This window comes from Ascaphus truei, chromosome 2 (genome assembly GCF_040206685.1).
Source record: "Ascaphus truei isolate aAscTru1 chromosome 2, aAscTru1.hap1, whole genome shotgun sequence".
In the NCBI taxonomy this organism is placed as follows: Eukaryota; Metazoa; Chordata; class Amphibia; order Anura; family Ascaphidae; genus Ascaphus; species Ascaphus truei.
In genome coordinates this window covers 404,038,434-404,059,472 of record NC_134484.1, presented here as the reverse complement: position 1 = coordinate 404,059,472, position 21,039 = coordinate 404,038,434, and the positions used below count along the sequence as shown (strand labels likewise).

The 21,039-nt window shown below is 42.9% G+C and overlaps 1 protein-coding gene across 1 annotated transcript in view; it reads left to right on the top strand.

Moving 5' to 3' along the window:
- Positions 1 to 16,969, top strand: part of ANKIB1 (ankyrin repeat and IBR domain containing 1) — a 147,605-nt gene extending 130,636 nt beyond the window's left edge. The window contains exons 17-20 of the mRNA XM_075588640.1: positions 1,062 to 1,113; positions 9,945 to 10,056; positions 10,906 to 11,039; positions 12,311 to 16,969. Of these exons, the coding sequence (XP_075444755.1) occupies positions 1,062 to 1,113; positions 9,945 to 10,056; positions 10,906 to 11,039; positions 12,311 to 13,060 (1,048 nt within the window). The 3' untranslated portion in view covers positions 13,061 to 16,969. The remainder of the gene's footprint in view (positions 1 to 1,061; positions 1,114 to 9,944; positions 10,057 to 10,905; positions 11,040 to 12,310) is intronic.
- The last annotated feature ends 4,070 nt before the right edge of the window (positions 16,970 to 21,039 follow it).

The following is a 21,039-nucleotide window of genomic DNA, read 5'->3' as shown; positions in this document are numbered from 1 at the left end:
TGCTAAACTGAACAATAGCATTTTAATAGAAAAGTTCAGATATTTTTTTTATCATTGAGACTCCATTGAAATCTGTGACTGCTGAGAATCTGTGAATGGGTGAAATGGATTCCAAATCCGTCTGATGTACAGAAAATCAGTAAGCGTTCACATGCCTGTAAGAGGCTTCAGTTATCCCCGAACCATGAGATGCTTAATGAATCAGCCCTGCAAACCTCTTGGCGTCTGTCTTCCTCTCCCCATTGTTACATTGTTTGACATTCTAAAAACTTTGGTGCTGATTCTATATTGTTTGAAGCTCCCATTCAGACCATTTTTTGGGTAAAAAAAAATCCACATTGACTTCAAAAGAAAAAAAAAGCCAAACGGCCGCTTCAGACAATATAGAATAATAATAATAACAACATGTTCTTGTGTAGCGCTGCTAGTTTTACGTAGCACTTTACAGAGACATTTTGCAGGCGCAGGTCCCTGCCCCGTGGAGCTTACAATCTATGTTTTTGTGCCTGAGACACAGGGAGATAAAGTGACTTGCCCAAGGTCACAAGGAGCCGACACCGGGAATTGAACCAGGTTCCCCTGCTTCACACTCGGTGCAAGTCAGTGTCTTTACTCACTGAGCCGCTCCTTCTCCTATGACCCCCCTTATGTCATAAGCGAAGGTTGCCTCAATTAATATTCTCTATGTACAGTAGCTGTTTTGAGATAGACTTTACCTGAAAATGTACAGATAAAGGCAGCAATCTGAGGGATTAAAACAAATGTGTGCCATTTCTTCTAGTAAACTGTTTGGAAGTCCAGAAAATATGAATTGCAGTTAAACGAGTGTGTTTTATATTTATAAAAGTGCCTTGATCTTCAGCGATTTATCCCAAGAGAACATTTTGAACACAATAGAACCACTGTAGCCGGGTTTTTTTCCGTGTTGGCTAACATAAGCTAATTACTGTGACACCGAGGGCGAGGTCCGAAGCCAACATACACTCAAGGAAAGGTGTATGTCATGGTTTTTATCTTTGTGAAGTTGTGTTCTCTAACACCTGCGATTTGTTTCATTGCAGTTTTGCTGGTGGAACGTGGGATTGGGAGTATTTAGGATTTGCATCTCCCGAGGTAAAAACCCATTGTGTTTATATTCGTATAAAACCACTGGTGCTTGTTATAGAAATAATCAGTATTTCAGACCGATGGGTATCATTTCATTCGCTTTTCATGTTATGAGGGCCCACAACTAGGGTTGCCAGGTGGCTTGTCCAAAAATACTGGACACAATGCTAAAATATGCGAGACCCCCCCTAATACATATAAAATTATACCCCCATGCCCCCCCAATACATATACAAAATACCCCCACCTGCACCCAATACATATATTAAAAAATACACCCCAACCCCCCACTACATATAAAAATACACCCCAACCCCCCACTACATATAATAATATACCCAACCCCCCCAATACATATAAAAATATACCCCAACCCCCCACTACATATAATAATATACCCAACCCCCCCAATACATATAAAAATATACCCCAACCCGCCCAATACATATTAAAATATACCCCAACCCGCCCAATACATATAAAAATATACCCCAACCCCCCAATACATATAAAAATATACCCCAACCCCCCAATACATATAAAAATATACCCCAACCCGCCCAATACATATAAAAATATACCCCAACCCCCCAATACATTTAAAAATATACCCCAACCCGCCCAATACATATTAAAAATCTACCCCCACCCCAATACATATTAAAATATACCCTAACACATATAAAAAATACCCCAAACCCCCCAATACATATAAAAAATACCCCAAACCCCCCCTAATACATATAAAAATCAGACTTACCTTGGGGATGGTCTCAGGTCAGGCCCGCGGGGGGCCGGTGGCTGCGGGATGGGGGGGGTGGACCTGTGGCTGAGGGAGGGCCGGTGGCTGCGGGGGTGGCGTCTTTGAGCCATTGCCTGCGGGAGGGCCGGTGGCTGCTGGGAGGGGTGCGTTGCTGTGCGGGGGGGCGGTGGCTGTGGGAGGGCTGGTGGCTGAGAGGGGGGGGGGCATTTCTGCAGGATGGTCTGTTGCTACGGGGGGGGGGGCGGTGGTTGGGGGGCACCCGGCGGTAGGTCACAGCACTTGCTGCCGGTCCCGGATCTCCCCCGCTGCAGGCTTCTCCCTCACTGTGTGTCCCACGCCAAGGTGTCTGATGCTGACGTCACATGCGCCGGCGCGCCAGTAGGTTAGCCCAGCTGACTTCCGGCGCTGACGTCACACAGACCCGGCCCGCGCGTCAGCAGCAGACACCTCGTGGGACAGTGAGAGTGCTGTCTCCTGCCGCCGGATGCCCCACAGCCACCCTGCATTTAGAGAGAGGTAATACCAGACACATACATGTCCGGTATTATATTTCATTTAATACCGGACGCAGGGGTAAAATACCGGGCTGTCCGGTTCAAAACCGGGCACCTGGAAACCCTACCCACATCACCATTCCCAGGAGGGAAGCAAATAAACTGGGTCATATGACTGGTTTGTTATTCTGAGAATAACAGAAGTTAACTACTTTTTAGTTCAAGTTGATTTTACACACACATACATACACACATACACACATACACACACATACACATACACACACATACACACACACACACACACACACACACAGACAAACACACGTAGTTTTATAACCAAACCGCCACAAAAACATCAAAATACAATTTCGGTGACAAAACCCCTAGAAGTTTCACTTGGAACGCGCGTGCTCGGCACCCCCCCCTTTTTTTGTTTAAGGTGATCCAAACGACAGGAGGAGAAGTAGGAATGGATACATCTATTATATGAATGAATAGGAGCTGGGTGGAATTACACAAAGCTAAAATGTTAACCAGTCTCCAAATCACTTGACACTACAAGTTGGGCAAAATACTGTGACAGATGGATAAAAAGAGAGAAGTATGCTTAAAGGAGCACTTACGTCTTGGCCTCACCTACCGCCCACCCTTCACATGTGTAGGAAGCAGGGGTTTCCCAGAGCTGGGCCGCAGTCATTTCCGCTCTGGGAACCCCTTTTTGTTCCCGTGATACTTACAGGGAAAGGGGCTGCCGGCACTTGGAGGTTTAAACACACAGCGTCACGCGAGGGAGTAGGAAGCCGTGACTGATGACATTGCGGCTTCCTGTGAGAGATTTAAACCTCCATTTTGTTTCCCCTGGAGGGGACTGTACTGGGGCACCTTGTCCGGTAAGTATCTCGGGAAACAGAGCTGAAATTAACACCCCCCTAAACATGTAACAGAAGGGGGGCAAAAATAACCAGAGCAGGCGGCTCTGCTCCTTTTACTGTGCCTTGCTTAGCATCATATTGCAACGGCTTGCATTGTGTGTTAGGAGCCACACATCGCTACCAAGCCACTTGTTGAATATCAGAGCTCTACTGCAATCCTGTATTGCAGGGGATTCCACGCATTTTTCAATATTGCGAATCACTTCAATGTTAATAATCGTCTGGACCATCTTCCACTTCGCTCTGTTCTTATCGAAATTTGAAAACGAATTGACATGTGTAATAATCAGCCCACAATAGTGCTAGAACATGTCCAGGCTGCAGGAGAGAGCTGCCTGAAAGACTTCATGGCCTTACCAGCAAAGTTTTCCGGGTCCACTGGTGGTTCATGGACCACACTTTGAGAATCACTGGTAGATCGAGTACTCGGGGCCTAATTTCTTATTCTCGCTGCAAACAGCAGTATGGCAGGTTGTTGCAAAACGGTCATTCACGTCAATGGCAGTTTTCCCCTGGTCGCAGTGAGATCGGCACTGTTGAAGCTTAATAAATAAGGCTCTCAGGAGTTTTACTAGTTTAAATGAATTTGACCTCACCTATTTACCGAGTCCCATTATTCGGATTTATAATGAATAAAACTCACGAGCCTTGATATAACAAGAGAAGAACAGTAGTTTGACGCTTCACCATTTCTGTATCATGTTGGGATAAAAGCTTGCTACGAATGATAAAATGTATGGAAACTGTAGTAAGCGCCTGTATGTTACAGCTTTATTTAAGGCGGATAGCTGCTGCTTGCTCTCTCATGAAAGGTTTTGCAGCTTAATGATTAAATGCCCCAGTCCTCCTTGTCAGCATTTATTGAAGATGCTGTAAAGTGAGCGCAACGTCACAAAGAGGGGCGGCCGCGGCATCCGTGCTAATCCGATCGCCAATAAAGACTTATCTACTTACTCTCAGCACAACACAAACAACACAGATCCATTTGCATATCCATAAAACACGTCATTTTTACCTAGAGGAAATACAATACTCAACCTCCATAGTATGAATAACGTAGTGAACATACTGTATTTAATGCTTTACTATGAAAAGCTCATTAGTGTATCATTTCCTTAACACACACACACACACACACACACACACACACACACACACACACACACACACACACACACACACACACACACACACACACACACACACACACACACACACACACACACACACACACACACACAATTCCCCCTAGGTGAGAGGCTAGGGGCTCTCCGGACCTGAACAGTGTTCATTCTAGCTCCGGGGACCCCCTGCTATAAGCCATGCCAGTATCTCTTGCATGTTTAAAGCTCAATCGAGCCGATAGGAAGACGCTACGGATGAACCTTTAAACCGCCATATTGCGTGCCCAGTTGAGGCTGGTATCGGCATGACCTATTGAAGTATGTATCTCTTGAAGCGGGGTCCCGCCAGCTGAGATGAACCCAGATCAGCTCCGGATACACCCTGCTTCCCAGCTAGTACCAAAAAAATGCGCTTTGAACTGACATTGTGTACAATTTTTCGGCTGTGTAAGTGGATAGGGGGTTTGATATGTATTAAGAGGAATAAAGTAATATGATGACACAATGCTGTTTTTCAAGACTTATTTACTTTCCCAAAGTCTGTAACTTGGCTTTAAAAATATCAATATAATATACAATATGTTTACACGTGATATTAAAGTATTAACGCTTTCACTGCCAGATGTGTCGGCGATATCTCTGGCAGTAAACCGACTAAATGTGTGGTCTGACTTGGCTCACATAGATATTACAAACAACTTAACAGTGTTGGCTTCTTTAACTGCATTATTATTATTATTATTATTATTATTATTATTATTATCATCATTATTAAAGGGAAACTTTCACTTTTTTTTCAATTGGGTATGTTTATTTTTTTTATGGTGATTTGAATTGTCGGCCAGCACACCACAGTTTCCTCACCTCAGTCCTGGCAACACAACTCCGCTGCATTATATGGATGCAAACTGTGATACATATCATCACACTACAGATGTAGCCAATGTTATCGCAATCCGTGGAGCGCTTCCGCCGGTGAAATAATGGGGCAGCCCCCGCCCCTTTCTTGTACAAGGCTGATTCAAGACAGTGGCTGCTTCTCCCGCTGGTACCTTTAGTGCGTCGCACTGCAGTGCGCCACAGGTTGCATTAATGTTGGCTACATCTGCACAGCTCCAAGAAACGCCTCCCCTAACTGCTCTAAAAAGACCACAACTGACAAAGCGCCTTGATACATGGACGCAAGAGTGACGCTCAATGGTGCAATTTGTGTCAGCAGTGGCCTAATTTTCTGCAGTTGTGATGCTTGTTATATGTCCCCTATATGACTGAATACATACGTGTGTGTGTGTGTGTGTGTGTGTGTGTGTGTGTGTATACAGATACACACACGTGTGTAAAAACAGGCACTCCAGATCTTTAGAAAAACATACAAAAAGTTTATTTGGAACAGAATGTTCCGGATGCTGAGCCTTTCTCAAGAAATTGAACGGAAACATCGGTCTGTTCTAAATAACCTTTTTGTATGATTTTTTAAAGACCTGGAGTGCCTGTTCTTACTAACTTGCATTACCATTATTTTTGCAGCTTGCACCCAGGCTGCTAACTTGCTATTTCGGAGGTGCGCTGCTGTACTTACCTGTATTTATACAGTTATATATACACGCACACACATAATGATGGGTGGACTATTTCCCCCTGGAACATTGTGTATCATGTCTCTGCACTGAAAAAATAAATATATATATATATACACAAACATAACCGCATCAGAAAACCAATATAGATGAACTGGATCAAAAGCCACAAATGTACCAAAATAAAGGTATGTGGTGGTGCTACAGGACAGAGAAAATTGCAACACAGAGAAAAAACAGAAAGTCCCAAAACAAGTACTCTGATCCAAAAAAATGCAAATAGCTAAACAAAAAATAATAAATGTATTGATCATGGAATGATAGCAAAAAAGAGCAATGAGAAAACAAAAATAACACATAAATAAAAACAAACAGGGATCAAACAGTCAGAAAAATAATAAAACATAAATGCCCCTATCGTGTGAGTATATGAAAAGCAGCATAATCAGTAACAAAATGTAGGTGAAGAAAAGGGAAAGATCCGTAAAAAAAAACTACAGTGGGATCACCAAAGATCCCACCTAGTGTGGTAACCGGCCGGTTAGGCAAAAGAGCAACTGGAATGGTAGATAGTGTATATGCTGAGATGAAAAATATATATAATTTAAACAACGGGTATGCACAACATGACACAAAACCCCCATGCTCGTAAACTACACACAAGGGACTAAATGTAGAAGGTAAACTATGACCTGGAAAGCAAGTTGCCTGCATAATATAATCTATTCAAACAAATAAAACAGAATGCCTCGCTGAATAATGCAGCAAAGCAATCATGTATGGTAGAGATATACACAAACAGTCCCCAAGGGAAAGCAAAATGATAAATCTGCAGTCCTCCTACAAAGTGATAACAAAACCCCACATAGGCTTGAAAGTACAAGCAGATAATATATAAGAGTGGTGGCAAGAGGTAATAATAATGCAGGTTTTAAGCGGAGTCCACGCCCAATAATAAGCACAAATGCATGTGGATATAGGACAGGTGACACTAAAGAGCAGTCAATGTGAAAGAACAGAGTCTATATCACCAGAATCATGTCCGTCTAGACCACCAGGATTCCTGCTCAAAGTCCGCACCAACCCGAAGATCAAACGGGCAACCTCTTAAGCAAAGTAGGGAAGAGATACAGCAAAAATCAGCAATGACAGGATCCCCGTATTACATACTCCGACGGCCGTTTCGCCATAACTGGCTTCTTCCGGGAGTAGTTTCTCATTAATGACGAGCAAATTTGTAGCCTGGCGCGTTGAGTGACGTTTCTCATCAGGTGACTCCAAAGACCAATTGGCTGCGCCCGTTGTCATAGTGCTCAGAGTGTTTCCTTGCAGTGCTTGGCTTGTTGACATAGAGACCAAATCACGTGGCAGGCAAGATCCAATCAAAAGACTCACATGGTTGTCTCTGTACAGCAACGGAGCATGAATGCCCTGAAACTGCAGAATAGAGAAATTAAATATATATAAAACAGTACACGTGGAGTAAGATTAGGAACTACCATAAGCCACAATGTGAGAGGTAAAGCACGTAGACAGAGCCACCAGATAAAAAATGTGAAATACCACAAAAAGCATAAAAACACTTTCTAAGAATAATCAACAAAAAATGGAACACAGCAGAATATTATCAGAAAGTAAATATTAAAGAAACCCATAAAAATAAATAAAAAAGGATAAAAAGAAAGATTATAATAATATTAAAATATATAACTGAAAAGAGCACCACAAAACACAGAGACCAAAATAGAGAAATACCATAAGCATACACTGAGAAATAGAGTCCACAGGAAGGGGAGACCTAGAGAAACATAGCATACCCCATGTAGTTGTTAAGATCATGGGGTATGAGGGAACCCAGTTGTGTGATCCACCTACACTCTTTTTTTGAGGAGACATTTCTCTAGATCTCCCCCTCTGACACCCAGTGAGACCTTATCAGTGGCAAAGGCAAACAACAGCGAGGGGTCAGAGTCGTGTTTCGACATAAAGTGTCGTGCGACTGTTGTTATCTTTTTGTTGGCTGAAATATCACCGAAGTTCTCGCGTGGTCGTGCCCACGTATATCAAATTGGCAAGGGCAACTCAAGTAATAAACAACTCCCTTGGACTTACAGTTAAGCGAGAATAGAATATTATATTCTTTGGTACCAGTGCTGTTGGTAAATTTAGATGTTTGGGACATGTGCTGACAGGCTGAGCACATGCCACATTTGGAGAAGCCCATTTTGGTCTTACAACTCAAAAATGTACTGGAGGGAGTTGGAGTATAGTGGCTCCTAACAAGTTTGTCTCTTAAATTAGGAGATCTTCTACTTGTCAGGCTGACTAAATCACCCAAAACCAAGCGTAGATCAGAATCAGACAACAAAATGGCCCAATGTTGATTAATAATACCCCTCAGTTTTGCCCACTTACAATTAAAAGTGCCAATGAAATGGAATAGTAGAGTCCTCACTCCTGCGAGCCTTAGGAACCAGGAGTGAGTCTCTCTCTCTCTAGATAGACCAGTGTGGAATCCCTGATTAATTTGTTTATGATTATACCCACGATTTCTAAAAAAGCTTTTTGAGTTCTTTAGCTCTACCTAAAAAGATTTCCTTGGTAGAGCAGTTGTGTTTAAGCCGTAAAAATTCTCCACCCAGTATCCCATTAATTTGGTGTACTGGGTGTGAACTTGACGTGTGTAAAACTAAGTTAGTCGCTGTTTTTTTACTGTGGATGTCAGTAACAATACATCCATCCTTATCAATACAAATCTGAAGATCTAGAAATTCCACAGAGGTCTTACTCCACTGTGATGTAAGTTTGATATTATGTCTGTTGTGGTTGAGGACATCGACAAACATCTCCAACTCTGCGGCAGAACCCTGCCAGAGGATGAAGATGTCGTCAATGTACCTCAACAGGACATGACTACTAAGATTGATGTTTTTGTCAATAAATACTACCTCTCTTTCCCACCACCACAGGAAAAGGTTTGCATAGGAGGGTGCACATGTAGCGCCCATCGCCATTCCCCTGATTTGAAGAAAAAATGAATTCTTAAACACAAAATAATTATGTGTTAAAACAAATAATAAAAATTGCATTAAAGTGTCGACAAGATTGGAACTCAGATCTGCATCGAAAGGAAATACCTGGCGGCGTGCAACCCATCCTGATGTTGAATACAGGTATAAAGACTCTCCACGTCGCACGTCGCCAGGATAGTCTCCTCTCCGACCACAACCTGGTCCAATCTTGACACATACATACATATATATATATATATATATATATATATATATATATATATATATATATATAAAAAGAAAAAGTGCCCGATCCTAGTGCATTATCACTTAAAAATATTTAATAAATTCCATTGATCACAATTCAAAACTCACAAACAAAGAAAATAATCAGGCGTTTTATGAGATCAATACTCATGCCCCAATCGAGTAGATCAGGGCACACCAATGTGTTATTATTGATTTAGTGGTCAATATATTTTAATTTGTTTTTATTTGTATTGTTATGTAAATTGTATGAAATAATACATGGATACATGCTTTGTTCTCGGGAAACTCGGTGATCACTATATACTGTAATTCATTGACGGTAATAGTCAATCTAAGTTTATGCGCTAAGGGATTTTTTCTATTGCACTTATTTCAGGGAGTAAAGAGACCCTTTTTCACCTAGGCTGCAAAACAACTTTAACATTGTTCACACAAGATACACATACACATAGTAAGTTTTTATTTGTTATAAATGTATATTATTTATCACATTGTATTTCACATGAAATATTCACTGATTGTAGTTATCACGAAATTGCGCTTTTAACTTTTTCATGAATTTTTTTATATGTGTAGGACTCCAACCTTGAGTATTCAAGAGCATCACGTTAACCGCTATAGTTACTGCTTAATAATGGTCTTTACACGCTTCGGTCCATGCAGGAATATGCAGAGTTTCAGTACAGGAGAAGGCATAGACAGCGTCGTAGAGGTGATATGCACAGTGTGAGGAGCAATACTCCAGATCCTGATGATCCCAGTGAGAACACTCTAGGTATGTTCTGTTTTGCTTCTTCTTAATCTTCGTTACAGTAAAGCAGTGGTGGGCAACCTACAGAATAATAGCCACACGTGGCCTCCAACCTGTGATTATTTTAGTATGTGTCACATTTCATATAATGACTTATAATGTTGTTCTTTGTTGTTTGTACTATTTGGCACAATCATTTTTTTCTTTCATTGAAATACCGCATTTAGCTTTTGAAGCGGATAAAAGGGCACCTGTGGCCATTCTCTAAGATGTAGTTGCTTATGTCTGCAACAGGATAAGTGTGACAACTCTCCCCTGTGCTAGACAGCGGTGCGGTGCTTCTGTGAGGCAGGTTAGAGGGGAATCCTTAGGTGGCATTAGAGAGAAAGACTGTCCTTACCAGCTCATAGTTTGTAGTAAAGATTGGAGGGAGTGGAAGGGACCCCTCCCAGATAGGTGTGGACAGTAGAATCAGACTGCAGCAATAGAGGATATAGCAGGGAGGGAGGAGAATCGGTCCACGAGGCTGCAGAAAGCTCACCATCTCAATGCACTCTGTCAAACTGACTACAAACAAATGGGTAGGAAGCTCTAAATATACAATCAAGAGAGTATGAGAAGTGAATCTTTGTCCTGCAAAGCTGCCAATCTAAGAAGTGTGCTCGTGGCAGCAAAAATCTCTGCACTGGAGCATGATAAACAGATGAGAATTGTATTAAATACAACAATAAATAAAAAACAACTTGTAAATAATGGCATCGTAATATTTTTTTTAGTGAAGAATACGGCTGGCTGATCTTAAATAAATTCAGTTACATGCCAGTCACTTCTTAAGTAGTCATTGATATTGTCACGTCTATATTCCATTAACAGATGCCCAAGAGGCTGGTGGTAGAAGAAGGCACGGCACCTCCATGGTGAGTTCAGCTTCTATCAGTATTCTGCACAGCTCTTCACTCCATGACTATACCCCTGTCAGTCGCTCTGAAAACCAGGATTCTCTCCAGGTATCTTATCTCTGCTGCCTTCGCTCCTTTCCATTCTCATCCTTGCCTTTTCTAGACGTAGGTAAGGAAACAGAAAACACTGTTGACAGGTGAGCAAATAACAGAACTCTTCTCTTTATTCCATAGACGTCATCTCAATTCTTGGGCATCATACCATAGGTGTGGTTTAGGGAGCTTTAGACTTGAGACACTATAAAAGGACTGTTTACAGCCCTCTCTATATAATAGGGAACTTTTTTCCCATACTTTGGTACAGAAAAGATGTAGCAGATAACAGAATAATTGACTTGTTGCATAATGAGGAACCCAGTCTTCAACATTGGAACCTCAGTGGAGAAACCACCACAGCAGCAACTCCAGCATGGGCTGGGGTGATGTGCTGGTTTCATTTAGCATCTAAGTCACTACAGTTTGCAAGAATGGAGGCTAGAGCTACCAAATGGTTTGTACAGAAGCACTAATTGTTCAAGAATAACTATAATTAGCAAAGTCTTGTTACAATCATAAAATCTTTATTTACTTTTAAATACATCATAGATTTCATTTTTACAACTGCCCCTTGCTCCAACAATATACCTTAAATGCAATGCTTGTTCACATAAACCTGGTAGCTTTATTTGAGTGAAATTCGCATGCGTACACACACACACACACACACACACACACACACCTCTACACCTGTCCCACCACTGTACGAAAGGACATAATTGAATATAATTACTGTAAATACATATCAATAATATTTCATTTCTCCCTCCTTTCTTTTGTGAGTTAGTGGCAGGGGAAATTAGTATAAATATAGCCTGCCCTATAAATTACAATTTAACCCCCTGGCTGCCCAAAATGCATTTCGCCGCAATGTATTGCTGAGGGGTTTACCACCTCCCTGCAGAAAGCAGCCGCTAGATGCAAGATAAGAAGTTTAGACTGCAGTTAGCAGGCTCTCTGTTTCCTGCAGTGGACAGTTACAACAGGTAGTAATCCCACAACCAGCAAACGCCTCTCTGGGGCTTTTGTACCACGATCACAGCAGGAAGTCACCAGAAAGCTGGAATAAAAATATTTAACTCCAACTACAATTAATAATAATCTTCAGAATACCCATATTCCATAATTCATCTTTCTACTACCTCTCAGGCAATCTACAACTAATTGTCCCAATATATACATCCACCATTAACTGTTCTTACAAAGAAGACGATAAAATTCCTTGCATTTCGGAAAAAAATCCTGTGGCACGAGTATTCATTCATTCTTTTACTTAATTGCAGGCATTGAGTTCTCTGGATGAAGACGATCCAAACATCCTGCTGGCCATCCAGTTATCTTTGCAAGAATCTGGTCTTGCAGTAGACGAAGAAACAAGAGAATTCCTTAATAATGAAGCCTCATTAGGAGCCATAGGTTCATCTTTACCCACCAGGCTTGACGCGGCTCCAATAAGCATGGATAACCCAAGGTCTGCTTTAAGTAGCTCTGAGCTTTTGGAACTTGGAGACAGCCTGGTGAGGTTGGGAGCCAGTAGTGATCCATATGCAACGGATCGCCTTCTCTCACGCCCTTTCAGTGATGTACAAGGTGAATTGTATTCAACGCCTAGCGACCTCGATTCCTCTTGTCAAGACCCTAATATAAGTGAAAATCTTCTTGGCAATATAATGGCTTGGTTCCACGACATGAATCCTCAGAGCATTGCCCTTATCCCTTCCGCAACTTCGGAAACGGACGTAGATTTACAGCCACTGAGCGTCGATGAACAATTGCCGCATCCTACGTTAAGGGAAACGACACGGGACTTGGCAGAGGAGCATGCACTTTTTCAGGATGCACTAATTAACGAAGGCAGAGAAAGGCGAACCGTAGAATGCACCTCCGAAGAGAATGTACTCCAAGGTGAAGCAGTGTCACCGAGTGGTGACAACACAAGTGAGGTCACAAGCAGTATGAACAGTTCTGAAGATGTCTCAAGTAGAACTCCTGAAACTGCGAATGAATGGATTGAACAAGTACATTTGGTATGAACAAAACAACCAAACCTTTTAGCTGTTAGTGCACAGAGTTTCATACATCATACATGACCTGGAGTTGAGGTTACTGTATGTTACAAACCACTGACAATACGTGAATGGAGTACTTGAGAGTTTCAGACCTTTAAACCAACATAAACGTTTAAAGAATTTCTTCAGCATTTAATGGGATTTTGATTGCCTTTTTTGTTTTTTGAGCAAGGAATAAGTTAGGTGGATTCTTCTTTCTAATAAAATGCAGTCTCGGTAGCCTTAGTTTGATGATACTTACCTTAAACTATGGGTTCAAATCCTATTCTTTTTAAGACATTAGGATGACTCTCATATAAGAAAAAAAAAATAAGTTATCTTCTGTCGTACCTCAAACTTGTCTAAACTTTAGCACTCCACTCTCTTTACTAATTCGTTTTGGGGTTTTTCTTTTTAATATATATAGTTTTCATTTTTTTCTCCATTCATATTTTAATGACTAAAATGAAAGCATTTCAAGGAAAATCTTATGTTTGTGCAGGAAATTTCTGTGTCCCCCTAATACCAACATATTACCCTGTATAATGTCAGTATCCTTAAACATTTCCGACCACTTTGACTCCTTTTCCTATGCTCCTTCTCTGTACAATGCAATGCATGGGGCTGTGGCAGTGAAGCAGCGGAGAGGGCAGTCACACACTGGAATTGTAATAAAACTGATTTCCATCATTAAACCCATTGAGTGCTCACCTCAAGGGGTAATGATTATTTTGTAAAGTACATTTGTCAGCTTTGAACATTTAGGCCAAAAGCCTATTTGCAAAAATAGCTCGTTAACAAATATCACGAAATACACAGCGTTGGGAAGTTTTGAAAGAAATTCCAATGACAACCATCGTTGTGAGACCCCCCAGGAAAATAAATCTTTTTATAAACATATTTCACCGCAACAGAAAACTGTTGAATAATTTCACAGTGCGGTTTGGAAGACAAGGGGAAGTGAAAATGTTTGGTTGCAAAGACTGCACCTTCTAAGAAGGCCTAGTACATAGTATATACCTTTGCCAAATCTCTCATCTTAAACTTGCATAGCCACTAATCCACAGTAACCCTTCATGTGGAAAGGATTTACCGTTAGTTATTACCGTATGGGAATTCAAAGGGGAATGAAGGCCACTAGGTTGGTCAGATCTGTGATTATTGGAGAGTTGCCTCAAAATTGTATCCGGGTCTCTGTTCTCTGATTAGAATAAGGGGGAGGAGCTTTAGATAATTAGATAAAAGTTGTTTTTCTTATTATATGTTCATAATTCAGCATAGCCATGTTTTCAATGGGGTGCTCGAAACGTGAAATGCTGCTTGAATTCCTTTGGTCCTGGAAGGGTGGACAATGCATTGCACAAAAACACTTTGCAGGCAATTCCTGAACTCAAGGATTTAACGGTATTTCTCAAAAAAAAACAGCCTTCCGAATTAGGGATTTTTTTTAATGAGATCCAAACAAATTTGTCATGGATATATTGAGTCCACATGTGCCAAATAAGCAAAAGCTACGCAGACTCAACAGGGCAAAAGGCACAATGTTCCATTACTGCTTATAAAATCAAATATATGACAAAGTGCATTTTAAACTGTGGCTTGGTAACATCACAACACATCCACAAATTCATTTCACCTTATTTGTGGTGCACGCCCCCAGCTCTGCAGAGTTTGAAACTGAAAGATGACATTTGAGGCCGAGTAAGTAGCTCAACATTTGTCCGTTGAAATGTAGTTATCAAATGCTAATTATTGAGAACAAAAACCCTCGTGGTTTTACTCTTGGGTATCCATCTTCTCCTGCTCTCTTCTGCATGACTACCAAAAAGATGTCACCGAGGAGCCTTCCACTAGTTGGTTATTTCACAATGCAACAGGACTTTTGCAATGAGACATACCAGAACCTGCTGGGTTCAGAGACCATAAATACAGGGCTATGCAACACTTAATATATATGAAGTGGCCAAGTACGCTGGTGGTGCCAGCCAGTGGAAGGCTCAAATCCAGAATATGTATGGGGCTCGTAGCCCACACCCACCCCTGAATCTGGTTACATTTGTCACAAGTACCAAATGGTCTGAATTATTCATTTCAGATCATCAATGATTCACATTGTTAATTTAGCAAATTAAAAATAATGTTCTGATGAAACATTTTAACAAAAATATCCTATGCATAGAGGCTCCTTTTTGGACAGGATAGACCTTTAAGGAACTATTTACTTTGCTCGTGCTGAGAATTATCTGGTCGAACAAGGGGTACTGCTGCTTCAAAGATGCTACAATGGAAGTGCAATCCTGCATTAGTCTCTTTATGCTTTTTACATTACATCGAAGCGCTGAAAGTGCTTATTACTTTTAATGGTAATATCTGTATTTATTTTTTAATAAACAATTATATGGTACAGTCTCTAACCCAACCCCACAGCTAAACCTTCCAAATTAATACTGGCTTGATATAAATCTAAAAGTACTACACATGTGACCGTGCCTTTGCCTACTCAGATCAATAGCTGCCACATTTAAGTGATTAATACAAAGTTTCATAGTCTTTGTTCTTGAGTAAATCTGCTATGAAATCTTTAACGCTCCATAAACCACCCATGGCCTTGCCTGTCCAGCAAATATAAAACCTCAGTGCTGACTCCGTGTTTCAGAGAAGTAGAAATGAATGCTATTTTGTGAGAGTGCACAATATCCATTTGCTGTGTGATTCCTGTTATAGTTTAGAGGAGGAGCAAGCTTTCTTTTAAAGGGCATACTGAACTACAGCTTGCGCTTTTTAAACATTTAACTTTAATGGAAATATAGAATATCCATTACAATTACTTTCTTGGATGGCTATGTTTACTTGCAAATAATCAAATACTAAAACAAATATGACATGAGAAAATCGATGCATAGCACTTACTACTTACTGTATGTTATAAGAATCAACAGGTTGAGACCTGGTCAACGTTTTGCTACTGGATATCACTCTTTGTATAGGCAAGAACCATGTTTAAAAACTCAACTGGCATTCAATGGAACACACACCTAGGTAACATATTTAGTGCCTGGCCACAGTAGACATCCATCTGATTCATATTGTTGTGAATTAAAAATGTCTCTGGTATGGGACCACCCGATACATTTTTATTTCTGTACAAGTTCTTGCAGGTGAAGTATTTTTCTTTTCTTTTTCGTTATGCTCCGTTTGTTAAAATATCGACTTCCTTTAGATATACTGTAGCTATCCTTTTTCTAAATTTGATGTGAACCTCTTGTCATGTCATTTCCAGAAAGTAAATATTTTCTGTTGTTAAATAATATAAAACACTAGAATCCTGAAATATTTTTGTGTGAATTCTTTTTTTTTTTGGGGTGGGGGAATTGGTCTTACGTTTTTTTTCTCATTTTTTTTTTTTTTTGCACACAAAAGGGTTTCTCTCATTGAGTTGTGCTTCTCTTCGTAGGAAGTGACAAAGATCTGCATATAGACTCGCATACTGTATTTACCACAAAGAATGCTCTCTGTGTGACTGACGGTGGTTAATTCTGTGGGTTCTGGTAGTATGTCATTTGTTTTAGGTTGTGTGGTATTGTTTCTTTTCCAATTTAACCATAAAAAACATTCTAGTACAGCCTTGTTTTCTTGGTACATACTAAAAGAATATACAATAGCAACAGACGTTAAAAATTTGACAAGCCTTTTTTTGTAAAGCCGGTTATTTTATAATGTAAAAAAAAAAAAATGACTGTAACCTTGAAATGTTATTTGCACTTTTCATAGTCTATACTTGATACATTCCCAGTTTCTATACAGTAGGATATAACTATGTAGATGTTTGGCCAAATGAATGCTGTTCATAAAATGAAAAAAAAAAAAAGTCTGATTAAACATTTATTACTTAAACAGTTTTCATGTCGTCTCATTACATTTGGATCTATGCAATGCGTTCTCTGCTTTTAATGAATACTCTTTGTTGCCAGTGGGAGCGTGGATTGCAAAACGATGAAAGGACAAGTTTTGCCAGTCCCATCTGGCATCGGAGGGGTTTGTTTTGGTTGCAGTCCTTTTTATGGATTTATAGGTGAAGTCTCTTCAAACACGGGGAGCACAAAGCCCTCTGACAAATGTTCAGCGATCATGGGAGTCGAGAGAGAGAGAGAGAGAGAGAGAGAAACAACATACCTGAAAATGAAAGGTAACTGACATGTATAGTTTTTTTTGCTAAAATATTTTATAAATAAAGAGACCACCATTTATCAATCTCCAAAATGCCTTTCATATTCTTACAAACCCCATCGTGTTTGGGGAATGCTGCAGCAGGTGCACATACACGTTCTTATGTGAGCTTCTCCTTTTCATTGTTACAGTACTTGCCTTTATAGGACATGAGCAAGAGAAATAATGAGGTAATCATCACAAATATTGATCACTGCAGCTAACGGGAAATGAATGTGGGTGTGTTCACTGACCATCTAGTGACATTAGGACACGAACCGGACATCACATTTAAATGGTCTAAGCATGTTTAGTGTAAACTTGAATCTAAGCAATTACAAACATACTCTTACACCAGTGCCTGAAAATGGTTATTTTATCATTCTGAACCAATCAATTGAATGCAGGTTTAGACAGATGTTTACCTTGAAAATGTACAGCCATTAAATTCCTGAAATGTGTGTGTTGAGGTCAATAGTTTACACATTGGGGAATATACAAACCATGTGTTTACCTTTTTAGTAGTACTGTACCATGTCAAGGGCCCGTTGTTTATAATCCCGTCTTCTTCCTTTTAGTCCCGTCATTCCCAATCTGGGTGCCATGACTCCCTTGTATGTCACACCCTCAACCCAGATGTGTCACGGAAATGTAAAGGAGAAGACAATATTTACAAAGATACACAAAAATGCTACTTTAATATGTATTGACTTTATGATCAATAGAAAATTGCATTTGCATTTACAGTAAAAATGAACCAAAAAATGTGGAGCTATTATTTGGTATTGCTCTAGCATGGAAAATCATTGCATAAAAAAAATTGTCACCTGTATTTTAGAGGGAAAAAAATTCCAGTCAGCTGGATCGTCCATCATGGCCAGTGAGGGACATACTAAAGCAAAGGCGGTAGTAAGAAAAACACATGGGACCACTTTAACCTTCTATTTTATAACCCCCTGGAGAACCTTAAGGCCAACACTTGCGTCAACTGAAGTCGATAGGTCTAATTTGTAGAACTTTATGAACGTATTTGTTGAGGACCATACTGCTGCCTTGCACACTTCGGAAGGTGACGCTGGAGATCTTCCTGTCCAAGTGGTGGCCATAGCCCTAGTGGAATGCACCCTTACATTCTCAGAAGTGCTTAGTCCTCTCCTCGTATGCTTACGTACTACACATCTTAATCCATCTTGCGATCATAGATTTTGAAACGGCTTGGTCCTTCTTTGAACCATTTGGTAATACGAAGAGTACATCCGTCTTCCATATCCCACTTAGGGCTGTTATATACAGCATGCGGCCGTGCGTGCCTATGCGAACGCGCGTGCACGTGCTGCATGCTATCATGTTTATAGAGCAGGGAGCTGTATGTGTGTGTATGTGTGTATGTGTGAGTATGTGTGTGTATATGTGTGTGCATGGGTTGTGTGAGTGAAAGGAAGACCTAAGCAAGATTTTTTAAAGAAAATAAAAGTTTAATAAATATTTTTTTTTTTTTAGTTCCGCAATCATTGACACACACACATCCACGCATACATACATACACACATCCACGCATACATACATACACACATATACATACATTTCACAGCCGGTAGCAGCGCAAAAATATGATTTTCTTCATCTTCGCCGCCGTCTGTCGGCTCCCCGCTCCCTGCCGTTCGCACGCGCGACCCTACTATAGAAAGGCTGACTGACGTCAGCCAACTAAAATTCTGCGCACACGGCCCTATAGAACATGCCTCACTCTCATGTTCTTGAGAAAGGCTGGAGGGAAAGCCGAGACGTTGCAATATGTTTGACATGTAATACATTTTGTGAGGATCAATCCGCGGTGCCCTTTTCCTTGTTTTCTTCATTGGATCAACTTACTAAAGGGATAGCAGCAAGACAACCCCTTGGATCAGGCACACCGGTATTTATGTGCTTAACCCTCTTACTATTGAAGTTTTAAAATGAGTGCTCCGATATAGGATCTTTTTTGTAATATAAAAAAAAAGAGACACTACTTCCAGATGAAAGTTTTTAGAACGACTTTCTTCCCAATGGAGCGTTGGAGAAGGTTCCATACTGGAAATTGCCACTTTCTGTAGGCACCAAGAAAATCTTAATATATGAATTCGAAAGTTGTGGGGTTGAAACGACACCTGGCCAATCAGATTGGGTTGAAACGACATGTGGTGAATCTGATTGGTCCAGCCTCTGGCCAATCAGATTGGTGGCTCTATGACGTCACCCATCTGCCGCCTCACCCAACTGCCACACGCACACACACCACCTCCCGCCCAAACCGCCGCCTCACACCCCTGCGCCTCCAGCCTCCCCTCCACGCAACACCACACACACCGCCTCCCCTACCCCCGGTGACTCCCGCCGCAATCGGCCGGGACCAAGCGGCGGAACGGACGGCCGAGAGGGAGGGGGCAGCCCACTCCCCCTCACCCGTACCACACCACCCCCCTCACCCGTAGGGTGCGGTGCCGCACTGAACTGCGGGGGGGTGGGGCCTGCACCCGAGAAAGGCGCCGCACGGAACTGCGGAGCCTGCGCCCTAGACAGGCGCCGCATGGGACTGCGGGGGGGCGAGGCCTGCGCCAGAGAAAGGCGCCACACAGGACTGTGGGGGGCGGGGCCTGCACCCGAGAAGGGCGCCGCTAAGCGCCGCACGGGACTGAGACGTGTGTGTGTGTGTGATACTGTGTGTGTGTGATACTGTGTCCCCCCCTCCTGTCCAGCCCCCCTCCTGTCCACTGTCCCCACCCCTCCTGTCCACTGTCCCCCCCCTCCTGTCCACTGTCCCCCCCCTCCTGTCCACTGTCCCCCCCCTCCTGTCCACTGTCCCCCCCCTCCTGTCCACTGTCCCCCCCTCCTGTCCACTGTCCCCCCCCCTCCTGTCCACTGTCCCCCCCCCTCCTGTCCACTGTCCCCCCCCCTCCTGTCCACTGTCCCCCCCCTCCTGTCCACTGTCCCCCCCCTCCTGTCCACTGTCCCCCCCTCCTGTCCACTGTCCCCCCCTCCTGTCCACTGTCCCCCCCCCTCCTGTCCACTGTCCCCCCCCCTGTCCACTGTCCCCCCCCTCCTGTCCACTGTCCCCCCCCCTCCTGTCCACCCCCCCTCCTGTCCACTGTCCCCCCCCTCCTGTCCACTGTTCCCCCCCCTCCTGTCCACTGTCCCCCCCCCTCCTGTCCACTGTCCCCCATCCTGTCCACTGCCCCCCCCCCTCCTGTCCACTGCCCCCCCTCCTGTCCACTGCCCCCCCCTCCTGTCCACTGCCCCCCCCCCTCCTGTCCACTGCCCCCCCCCCTCCTGTCCACTGCCCCCCCCCCTCCTGTCCACTGCCCCCCCCCCCTCCTGTCCACTGCCCCCCCCTTCCGGTCCACTGTCCCCCCCCCCCTCCGGTCCACTGTCCGTCCCCCCCCTCCGGTCCACTGTCCGTCCCCCCCCTCCGGTCCACTGTCCGTCCCCCCCCTCCGGTCCACTGTCCCCCCCCTCCGGTCCACTGTCCCCCCCTCCGGTCCACTGTCCCCCCCTCCGGTCCACTGTCCCCCCCTCCGGTCCACTGTCCCCCCCTCCGGTCCACTGTCTCCCCCCCCTCCTGTCCACTGTCTCCCCCCCCTCCTGTCCACTGTGCCCCCCCTCCTGTCCACTGTCCCCCCCTCCTGTCCACTGTCCCCCCCTCCTGTCCACTGTCCCCCCCCTCCTGTCCACTGTCCCCCCCCTCCTGTCCACTGTCCCCCCCCCTCCTGTCCACTGTCCCC